The sequence below is a fragment of the Pongo abelii genome, chromosome 1 (assembly GCF_028885655.2).
Source record: "Pongo abelii isolate AG06213 chromosome 1, NHGRI_mPonAbe1-v2.0_pri, whole genome shotgun sequence".
Classification (NCBI taxonomy): Eukaryota; Metazoa; Chordata; class Mammalia; order Primates; family Hominidae; genus Pongo; species Pongo abelii.
Window position 1 is genome coordinate 192,717,166 of NC_071985.2, and position 11,233 is coordinate 192,728,398.

The following is an 11,233-nucleotide window of genomic DNA, read 5'->3' on the forward strand; positions in this document are numbered from 1 at the left end:
GGAGGATCGCTTGAGCCCAGGAGTTCAAGCCTGCAGTGAACCGTGATCACGCCACTGCCTTCCAGCCTGGGTGAAAGAGTAAGACTCTGTCTCAAAAGGAAAAAAAAAAAAAACCAAAAAGGTAAAACCACCACAACCCCCCTGTTCTTCACAGCACTTTGCAGTTTACCAAGCACTTGCTATAGGAGGCAGCCCCGTGAGGTAAGCAGGGACAGATGGCAATTGTCATTCTATGTATAAGGAAGCTGGTGCCTCAGAGAGGTTGGGCCACCTGCCTGGCATCACACAGCCTCCAGGAAGCAGAGGCAGGAGCTGAGCCCTAGCCTACTGCCTCCCAGTCCGGTGCTCCTTTAACTGAGGGATGAGCCCTTGATTCTGGCTGATCTGCCCCCCACCCCGCCACCCGCCCAACCTAATCTAGGAAAGAGCCCTATGTTGGTCCTCACTGCAAAGTGCGGGGCCTGAGGCTCCTCTGTCCCCTGATCCCTCTGTCCCTACCAGACCCCTCCCACTTCTGGCTCCACAGCTCAGTGGGGAGGAGCCGGGATGGCGCCCAGACTCAGGGATTTCACGCACCACCGGTAAAATTTCCAAAAACACTTTGGGGACGGCATAAGGTTGTCAACTTTTTATTTTGCCAAGTAAGGTCATTTTTATCCCAGCCCATCATTTCATAAAAGAAAGGACATCATCTCATACTGAAAGACAGTCCTTTAAATGGAATAAATTTAGCTTTATGAAAGAGTCGCCACCCTGTCCTTATTCTCCTCGGTTTTGCCTTAGGCCACTGGAAACTGCCTTGGGTCAGCTGGCGAGGCTGAGAACCATTTAGAGCTCGGGCTTGGCCCTGACGCCGACATGGGTTTGAGTCTTGACTCTACCACAGACAAGCTGTGTAACTTAGTATGTGGTATTTCTCTTCTTTGAGCCCCAGTTTCTTGTCTGCAAAATGGGAACAATAATAGTGCCTGCTACCTAGCGGGTACTGGAAAAACTAGATGACCTCACGTCTGCAGAGCACTCACTCAGAAAGAGTCAAACCCTGGTTCCCATCCAGTGTCCCCACCCTGGCCTGTCACCGTGTATGGCTCCCCACTGCCCACAGGGTAAGGCCCACCTCCACGGCCTGTCAATCAAGGCCCTGTGCTCTGCAGGTCTTGGGGCAAAGGAGTGAGGGGAAGGAAGTCCCATCTCAAGGACTTTGCTCCGCTGTTCCCTTCACCTGGAGCTCACTCGGGATAAAAATCATGAACACCCACAGTTCAGTGCTCCACACAGAGGGCTGAGGGGTCTTTTCTCCACTTCTCTCTAGTTGGCAAAACCCTTCTCATCCTTACTACTTGGCCTCAATGCCACCTTCATCAAACATTCACTCATTGCTGACCATGTGCCAAGAATTGCGTTCAACCCCCACCCACCCAGTTCTCACAGTCCCACGCAGAAAAGCAAAAAACGCACAGGGCTGGGTGAACAGAGCTCTGGGGGCACTGAAGGGCCCTCAGTTGATCCGGGGGGGGGCGGGTAATGGGGATAGGGAGTGCTTCCAAGAGGAGGTGGTGCTCACACTGGGACTTGAAGGATGAATAGGAGTTAGCCAGATGATGCAGTGGGCAGGAGAGGGGAGGGAGTTGCAGGCAGAAGGAAAAGTACAGAAGAACTAAACAGCGCGATGCTTTGGGACACTGTAAGTCATTTCTTAGGTGAGAGCAAAGGATGCTTGTGTGGAGGGCATTTCTGACTTGGGCACTGGGGATTGGGGAGTCACTGTCACGTGGATTGAGGAAGGAGGGCAGGTTTGGAGGGAGATGCTGAGTTTGAGATGCCCAGGGAATGAGGAGGAGAGGTGTCAGCAGGCAGGAAGTGCAGGGATGAAACTGCAGAGGGGAGGCTGTCATCATAGGGGTGACCCCTGATGTGGTAGGAGTGCATGAGACCACCCCCTGAAACTATGTACTGTGAAGAGGACTTGAGACAAAGCCCCAACATTCAAGGGGCAGAAAGAGGAGGCAGAGCTGCTGCTAGAACCAAGAGAGAAAAGCCACAGAGGCAGGTTTGAGGGAAGCCAAGGGGGTTGCATTCAAGAAGGAAGGGCCCAGCAGGCAGCCATGGTGGCTCCCGAGGCCACCATGGGAGGATCGCTTGAGCCAGGAGTTGGAGATCAGCCTAGACAACATAGCAAGACCCTGTCTCCACAGAAAAATTAAAAAATTAGCTGGGTGTCTTGGTGTGCGCCTGTAGTCCCAGCTCCTTGGGAGGGTGAGGTGGAAGGATCACTTGGGCCCAGGAGGTTGAGTCTGCAGTGATCATAGTGAGCATGCACTCCAGCCTGGGTGACAGAGTGCGGCCCTGCTTCAAAAAGAAAAAAAAAGAAGGGCCCACGGGGGCCCCTTGGGGAGGCAGCATGGTGGAGTGGCCAAATGCATGGCTCCCAGAGAGGCACATGCTAGGTTCGAATCCTGCCTCTACCACCTGTCAGCTATGTTGACTTTGGGCAAGTCATTAACTTCTTTACACCTTAATCCGCCTGTCTGTAAAATAGGGCAAATGTATTTTTTTTAGGATAAAAAGCATATAGGGGAGGGATTGATACCCCCACCTAGCCTCTGTGCATCCCCAGGTTGTACCTTCCTTCCTCTGCTGGGCCGTGGGTCACACTGTCCTTTCCCCATCCCCCGTCTCTCCCACCAGACTGCCACCAATCCCCAGGGGCTGGAAAATGAGATGAGTGAATGAGTTCACCCAGGGAATGGGCAGCACGGAGGCAGCATTTCTCCCATGTTACTCCAGCATACGGAGGGAAGGTAGAAAAGGCCCCCGTGTGGGCTGTGTCCTTGAGTCATCAGGTCCCTTCTAGCCTCAGTTTCCCCATCTGTGAAATGAAGCCCATGGATCTGCTCCAGCTCTGAGGCCTGAGGTTCTGTATAGCAGGGACATATGGAGAGAGGATGGGGGTAGAAAGGCCTAGTCCCTACCTGCTGGTCCAGCCTCTAAGGGAGGAAGTTCCACAGGGTCTGAATCCCCACTGTGCCCAGGGGCTGGTCCCTCTAGTAGAGGGTGGCAGCTGGGCCAAGATGGGCAGGAGTGAAGGCGCCTGAGATTGTGCTGACAAAGCTGTTCCTGCTTTTCCTTTCTCTCCCTGCCCCCTCCCCTCCCGGGGGACAGCCAAGCCCAGCAAAAAATAAACCCAAAGACAGCAACCTGGACAGGCCCAAGGCTCCCAGAGAGAAGTGGTGGGGAAGGAGGAGCAGCCTGTGACCCTCCCACCGCTGCCCAAAAGCCAGTGGGTACCCGATCTGATCCCTACCCCACCCCCCACCCACACCCCGCCAAAGTTGGGCTCAAAGGGAACAGGCATCTCCCCTCCATCTTTCGCTCTGTGGGAGTAGGGAGCCATTCCTTGCTTGATAGGGACAATTTGAGTAAATGTTGTCCAGCCCAGCTAGACAGGGGGCTCCAAGTTTTTGAAACAATACCCCAGAAAATCTCATTCACCTCCTGGTTCTTGGGCAGTCCTTCCTGCTGTCTGACCTCCATCTCTTCTGCTTTGATGGGAACCATGCTCCATTTATCTCCAGTGAGCTTTCCTCCAATCCTACCTTCACGGCCTGGGTGTCCAAGGAGTCTCAGGAGAATGTGCCTCAAGATTTTCCCTCCAGCCTTTAGGCTAGAGACCCTGCTCTATCCACTGTCCCCCAAATCTCCGTGGGGTGAGGAGGGAGGGAATCGCTGAGCTCCTGTTGCCTCCTTTCCTCAGGCGCTGCCCATGGATTCCCAGCCCAATTAGTCTGCTGCCTGGGGCTGCCCCTCCTGTGCCTCACCCCCAGGGCACGCAGCTCCTGCCCCAGGGACAGGGTTGCCCAGGGAGCCTGGAGTCCTGGGGGCTCTGTGTAGCCACTGAGGTCGGCTCAGCACCCTTTCTCCAGCCCCTCAGAGCCTCCACTGGGGGCAGGCAGCCCCCTGAGTGCCCTGTGAAGTGGCACCCTGTCCCCTGAGGGGCCCCCAGAGAAGATGCTGGAAGAGAGCTCCCTACCTGGTACCCTATGCATTTCAAGGTCCTGAGACAGCAGTCTCTCTCATTTGCCCGCCATGACTGTGCGCCAGGCAGCCCTGAGAGGTCCACTTTCCTGTTAGGCCCATTTTACAGAAGAAGATACCGAGGCTCAGCAACTGGGGTGGAGTGGGGGTGGCCACCTTCCCAGTAGGCGTGGGGACTGAGATCTCTAAATCTCCCTTGGGATTCCCTGCCCTCATTCCCCGTGATCATTTGCTCAGGAGAGAGTGGGGGAGTGCCCTCCTCTCCTGGGAGTCCCTGGCTGTCTCTCTGGGCACCATGGCTCTACTTTTATCTCTCGGGGGCCAGGCCAGCTGCCAGGGTTGGACCATGAGGCCCAAACTCGGCCGCACAATGGCCCTCTGGCATACACTGTCCTCCCCATAACTCACAGACACACTCACAGCTGCACACAGACCAGACCTCTCTCCAAACCTCTCCCTGGGAGAAGAGGCAGCTGAGGCCAGTGGTCCTGGCAGACTCTGCGACTTCCTCACAGTGACCCCCAATCCCCTGCTCTGCCAGGCAGGGCACAGGCATGGTCTAGCTCTCTCTGGCTCCCTGGTCCTGGTATGGAGCTGATGCTCTGTAACTGTTTGTCAGATGAAGGAAGAAACAAATCAGTGAGCATGCTAGGTAGCCAGGCTGGGGTCCATTCATGAGCTGGGTGACGTCCCCTCACGCAGCCTCACTTTGCTCAACCGTGACATGAAGAAGACAGCACCCACCTGATAAGATGGCTGTGAGCGTTACATGAGAGAACGTAAGTCAGACACTCTCATGGGCAGGGCCCACAGGAGGCTGAAAAGACACAGCCTCAGCTCCCGTGGAGAGCCACTCGCCCCAGGACACAGGCAGACATAGCTCCTATTCTCTCCAGAGCAGATTCAGACACACTCACCTTGCTGAGCCCAGCACACCTGCCACACCTCTCCCCGGAGGAGAAGAATGAGGACAGTGATAACAGCATAATAATAACAGTAACGATGATCATGGCTAACAGTGCCCAGCAGTGTTGGGTGCCTTATCTCATCCAGTCCTGACAATCTTAGAGGCAGGTATTATGATTATTCCCATTTTTCAGATGAGAAAACTGAAGCCCAGAGAGGTTAAGTAACTTGCCCAAGGACACAAGACTGCTAAGGCTAGAACCAGGAGGGAATGCAGATCTGTCAGCCTCAGAGCCCATGCTCTTCGCTCCCTGCAGGACAGCTTCTGGAGAAACGAAAAGTCCCTGCCATTCCCCCACCCTCAGCCTCTCAACTCCCACACTAGGAGCTTCCCCCAGGGCAAACAGGCAGAATTCCCTGCTGGGGGGCTCCGTAGCCCACAAGAAGATCAGACCTTCCCTAAAGACCCGCACTGGTGCTAGGGAGGTAGGAGGGAGTCTGGGGAAGTTCCTTGGGCAGCCTCCTTTGTGGGCAGGGCCTCGGCCTTCCTCTTTCCCTGCTCCCAGGCAGTTCCAGCTCCTTTGACGGGCTCAGAGAGCCTGAAATTAATCATCCACTCAAAGTGCTGCCATCAGCCCAAGAATAATAATCACCTCTTGAAACACTCCTGGCTTAAATATCCCAAGGATAAGGGCTTCGGCAGCAATAGGGATTGAAGTTAGACATCCAGCAGCGCGTCTTCAATGGAAGAATGAACATACTATGGAGTTGGGGTGGGGTGGGCAGACAGTGAGAGATCGAACCAGCTCCAGTGACACCAAAGAATTCCAGAAGAAGGAGGCAAAGGAGCGTGAGGGGGAGTGCAAGGGGGAGGAGGAAGGCAGTATAAGAACAGGATGGTCTCCCCAGCTCCTTACAAAGACCAAGCAAAAAGACTGGGGCTGAAAAACAGCGGCACAAAAAATTTGGGTCACACTCAAAGACTTTCCCAATCACAAGGGCAAAGTTCTTAGAGCATCCATCTCCCCTGTTGGCTGGGTTAGGAAAATTGTTATCTAAAGTCCTGATCTGGGAGACAAAAGGCTTGGGTTCCTGGCACAGTTCTCCACTAACTCACTAGGTGTGACCTTGGATGAGTAGCTGCCCCTTTCTGTGTCTTGGTGTACCCAGCAGTATACCACAAGGTCAGATCAAAGGACCCCCCTCAAGGGCCCCCCAGGAGGAGCAAAGGCCAGTGAAGTTCTAGGAAGCCAGCCACCCCGCTCCTCCACAGTTCTGAGGCTGCCCTCCAAGGTGGCTACACAAATACACACAGACCCACAAGGGCAGCCCTGCAGTTGTATATAGGCGAAGGCCAAAAACTCAAGGACAGGAGCAAGTTTTGTTCTGACCTAGGGGTCTGGGCTGGAGCCACAGGCCCGGGTGTGTGTCCATGGTGAGTGTCTGTGAAGTCAGGGAAAAGGTAGGGGCAGCTGTAAACTAGAACTCTTTTTGTTGGGTGTATGCTGTGTGTGTGTTTGTGCATGTGTGTTGATGTTGCAGTGAGTGCATGTGTGAGACATTCAGACAGGTATGCAGCAGTGATGTGGGTCTACAACTAAAACGTGGCTGCACTGGGTCAGGCTGGCAGTTTCCACTCAATTCCACAAAATGCCATCACTGCCCACCCCCTGCTGACTGTGTGCAGGGTGCTGGGGATGGACGGACAGATGACACATGAGCGCTGTTCTTGAGGAGCCTGGACTTGGGGTGCTGCTAGCTGAGGCTGTGGTGCCAAGCGCAACAGCTCCCAGTCAGCCCCCGCTCTGGGCTGAGGCTCTTCCACATTAACTGGGTGGCCTCTGCTGAGTCCCAGTTTCCCCATCTGTCAAATGAGGAGGATAACAGTGCCCACCTCACAAGGCTGCAGAAGGACACAATGAGACCGGTTTAGAGAGAGCTCAGCACGGTGCCCTGTGCATAGCTGGTGCTGCACACATGACCAGAGATTTCAGTCAGACTCCAAGAGCCAAGCCCGGTGGCCACTAGGAACAGAGAGAACAGTCCTGGACAAGGAAGCAGAAGCAACTTCAACTCTCTGCCCTGGCCTAGCCCAGCTGAGGTCTCTGCACGGAGTCCGCTGTATCTGCTACTCATTTCCCAGGTGACTTTGGTCTCCAGAGCCTCAGTTTTCTTATAAGTAAAATGGGGCTGTCAAAATGTGAGGGCCGACTGACCTAGCGGTGATGCCTGAGGGTTCTGAGGACCCTTTGCTGGGATGATTTCCAACCTAGGCGATGTTCTTTCTCAGATGGCCGGGGTGGGAGGTCGGGGGCTCGGGGGTTAGGAGTCTGCGGGCCCCAGAAGCTGCTGCCACCTCCTCCCCTCCCCATTCCCACAGCTTCTGACCCCAGGGACAAGGCTGAGGGAGGATGTTTACAGAGCCGCAAACCTTCACACAGAGAAAGTCTGCTGGGCCCTGGGGGCTGGGAGCGGCAGGCCTGCGGCTCATAGTGGCTGGGGAGGATGAAGGGAGATAGGGTCTTGCTCAGCCCCCTCCAGCACTCTGACTTCAAGGGAAGCTGGAGTGGCCTTTGAGGGGCAGCAAGGGGACAGTGAGCATTCCCCCCAAGGGCTCAGCGAGCAGGATGGGCCACGAGGTGGTATTTCTTAAAATTCGGAGAGCAGGGCCTGTGAAGGCTTCAGGGCTTAAATCAGGGACTGGGGCACAGGAGGGGGATGGGGCTTGGTGACCAGACTGAGGGTCTAGAGAGAGAGGGAAAGCTTGGAGAGGGGCTCAGTGGCCCCTCATTCTGGATCCCAACAGGAGAAGACAGGAGTCAGCAGTCCTCTCTTCCCAGAGGTTGCAGCTGCCACAGGACAGGCTGAATCTGGGCTTGTACTCTAGGCAATCTCCCACCTCTTGGAACCAGAAAGATGCAGGTTCTGTGCATCCCAAGGCGAATGGGCTCCTCTCACTCCAGCTCCCTCCTTCCTGAGCTCTTCTCTTTCTCTCTCTTTTTTAATTGATAGGGTCTCATCCTGTCACTCAGGCTGGAATGCAGTGGTGCAATCACAGTTCACAATAGCCTAGAATTCCTGGGTTCAAGTGATCCTCCCACCTCAGCCTCCCAAGTAGCTGTGCCTACAGGTGTGCATCACCATGCCCGGCTAATTTTTTAATTTTGTAGAGTCAGGGGTCTCACCATGTTGCCCAGGCTGGTCTGGAACTCCTAGGCTCAAGCAATCCTCCCACCTCAGCCTCCCACAGTGCCGGGATTACAGGTGAGAGCCACTGCGCCTGGCCCAGAGCCCTTCTCTTGCAGGCGCTTCTGCTGGGGCTCCTCCTGCCACAGCCTGCGTCTCTGGGAAGGGGGTCCTAGCTAACGGTACTCCCTGGACTCCCCTCACTTGGGCTGCCACTGAGGCAGATTGGGAAGAGGAGAAAGGATTTTACCAAAAGTGTAGTGGTCCAGCTAGGAGTCCAACAGCAGGAAGTACTTCCTGGCAAGACCCTGCAGTGTGACTGAGAAACCCCACATCTGGAGCTCCTCAAAAACAAGAGAGACCTTCTGTGTGGGCCCCCTCTGCCAGCCCCAATAATAACAACCGTCTTTCAAGCTCAGACAGGCCCCTGCAGCTTACCAAGCTCTTTCCCACTCCATTACCTCATCCAAGAGAGAGGCCACAAGGTTGGGGTTTCTACCCGCTTTGACAACCTACAGACCTAAAGCTCAGAGAGGCCCAGCGATCAACCCAACGTCACAGAGCACACAAGAGGTGGGGTTCCTGACACCTCTGCCCCCTTTGACCTCTAAGATGGGTGACCAATTCCCTGAGATCCTTAAACACCAGGACGCTTTCACACCATACTTCTTCCCCCAGAGCTCCCAAGACATGCCCTGGCCCTGGGCTCCCGGGGACAAGTGGTCAGGACAAGCACGGCCTTGGTGAGGGCATTTCCTGGCATCAGGAAAGGGCAGGATGTAGGGCAAAGGTGCCAGTGGATTAGCTCCTGGAGAGGAAGGGGCGGTCCTTTCAAAGGAGGCAATGACAGCGGCTGGCCAGGGCACAGGAGGCAGGTCCTTCACCTCCACTGACCCTCGTGGGGGCTGTAAGGCCAAGCCTGGGGGGTAAGGACCCCACCTCAGAGCCCTATTGGCTTCCCCAGGCCCAGCCATGCCTTGGAAAAGTCACTTCCCAAGAGGAGCCCACGGAGGGCACAGTTGTTCTCTGGGGGGTGTCTCACCCTCCTTGGGCACTCAAGGAGGCTGCTCTGTAGCCAATCCTAAGGAGTAGTCCCCATCCCCTCACCCCCAACTCCACCAGCCCTTCCTCACTCCAACGGGCCTCTCTATAGCCACAAATATTCATCCTAGGCCTCCCAATGGACACTAAGGGCTGGGCTACTCCTAACCATTGACCCTGAACCAAAGCTTGACCTCATGTCCTGAGCAATTTCAACTCTTTGCCCCAGCCTAGCCCAGCTGAGGTCTCTGCACAGAGTCAAGGCTGCCACCCCCAATGTACTTAATGGCGGAGAGAGCCCTGCTGTCTTCCCCCCCGGCCCCTCCCTGTGCCGCATCTTTCTCTCCTTCACCTCTAAAATTCTGTGGGCCCAGTTCAGATGGGGCAGAGGCAGGCCAGCAGGCACCCGAGGAACAGGCCGAAGGACAGACCCAGAGACAGGTGGAAAAGACAGGTAGAGGAAGAGTGGACAGTCAGGTGGACAGGTGGATAGGCAGATGCACAGACAGGCACCCGGATAACTGCACAGGCCACAGATGGATGGAAACAGGCAAGCAGAAGGACTGCGGACAGTTAGGTGGAGCGGTGAGCATGCTGGCCAACTCGCACACAGGTGGAAACTCAGGCTGGCAGAGGGACAGCCAGGCCAGCAGGAGGGCTGCTAGACAGTCAAGTGGGCAGGCAGGTGGGCCACCCAGGAGACCCCAGCGCCAAAGGGCCCTCTGTGGTGGCAGCAAAAAGGGATTAATAGCCACACATTTTCCAGGGACCAGAGGTCTCTCTCTCGGCACCTCTGAGCGTCCCAGCGTCAGGCCCAGCCCTTCAACTGATATCTGCGGGGCCTCTCATGTTCCCTGCCGGGCCAGGCCGTCCCCCAAGACTGAGCTCTGAGCTGCCAAAATTCACTCTTTACATCCAAGAGGGGTCAGTGTTTTTGAAAGTTGTAGGAGCCTGGTGAGAGGGAGGAGGGGGCCCCAGCAGCGTCAGTGTTTCCAAACCTACCCCTCTCCTCTTTCTTTTTCCCCTGGTGCCTAGAGCCAGGCCTGGTGCTGCCGGCCAGCAAGGCAGGCGAGCTGGGCCGAGCCGGCAGGGCAGGGCAGGGCACGCAGGGCGGCCGCTGTTGCCACTGGGAAGTTGAGGGTGGAGGGGAAGACTGAGCGAAGACACAGATCAAGTCGGACACAGCATATGCGAGTGTCAGGGCCCAGGGGGCCCACAGGGACCCCCACACACCCACAGTCAGCTGGCCAAGGGTGGGAATGAGGGCCGCCCTGGAGAGGAGCACCCCTGAGGGGAGCCCTTCATAGCTCAGAGCTGGGGAGCAGGTGACAGAAGCGTGTGGGAGCCAAGGGGTCCTCTTTGTGTCTGGGACACAGGGAGGCAGGGGTGGGGAAGAGGAAAAGGGCGCCCACTCCAGGGGCTCCAGACTTCGCCAAGCGGACTGGGGAGAGGCAGCTGGCGGTCGGGAGTACCTGGGACAGAGGAGCAGAGGTTGGCGGTCAGGATGGAAATAAGCAGTTGCGGTGCGGGGAGGTCAGAAGCGAGGTCAAGCAGGGGTCAGGCCTGGGAGATCAGGGCTTAGGGTTGGGCTCAGCGAGGGGATCAGAAACGGGGCTCAGGCCTGGAGGGAAAGAGATGAGGGTCGGCCCTGAGGCAGGGGGGTAGAAGGCGGAGCCAGGGCGGGGCGGCCGTACCCCGGGAGGCCAGGCTCGCGCGGGGAAACGCGGAAGGGCGCGGGGTCGCAAACTCACATGAAGACGTGGTAGACGAAGGCCCAGCCGCGGGGCCGCTCCAGCACGTTGTAGACCCAGTTCTGCAGGCGGCGGTAGCGCTTGTGCGCGGCCGAGGAGCGCTGGCCGCAGGCGGAGCCCGAGCCGGAGCCCGGCCCAGGGAGGGGCGCGCCCGGCGGCAGGGGGCTGCCCAGGAGGCCGAGGCGGCGCGGGGAGCCGCCCCCGCCCGCCTCGCCCTGTTCGCTCTGCACGGCCGTGAGCGCCACCAGCTCCGCGCGGGGGGCGTCCCCGGGCGGGGGACCCAGGCCGAGGCGGCGCGGGGGGGCCTCGGCCAT

General features: G+C 56.9%; 1 protein-coding gene across 1 annotated transcript in view; it reads right to left on the reverse strand.

Annotated features, from left to right (window-relative positions):
• The window catches only part of KCNQ4 (potassium voltage-gated channel subfamily Q member 4), a 56,628-nt gene extending 45,395 nt beyond the window's left edge, over positions 1 to 11,233 (reverse strand). Inside the window, exon 1 of the mRNA XM_024254861.2 lies at positions 10,920 to 11,233. Coding sequence (XP_024110629.2) covers positions 10,920 to 11,233 — 314 coding nt within the window. The remainder of the gene's footprint in view (positions 1 to 10,919) is intronic.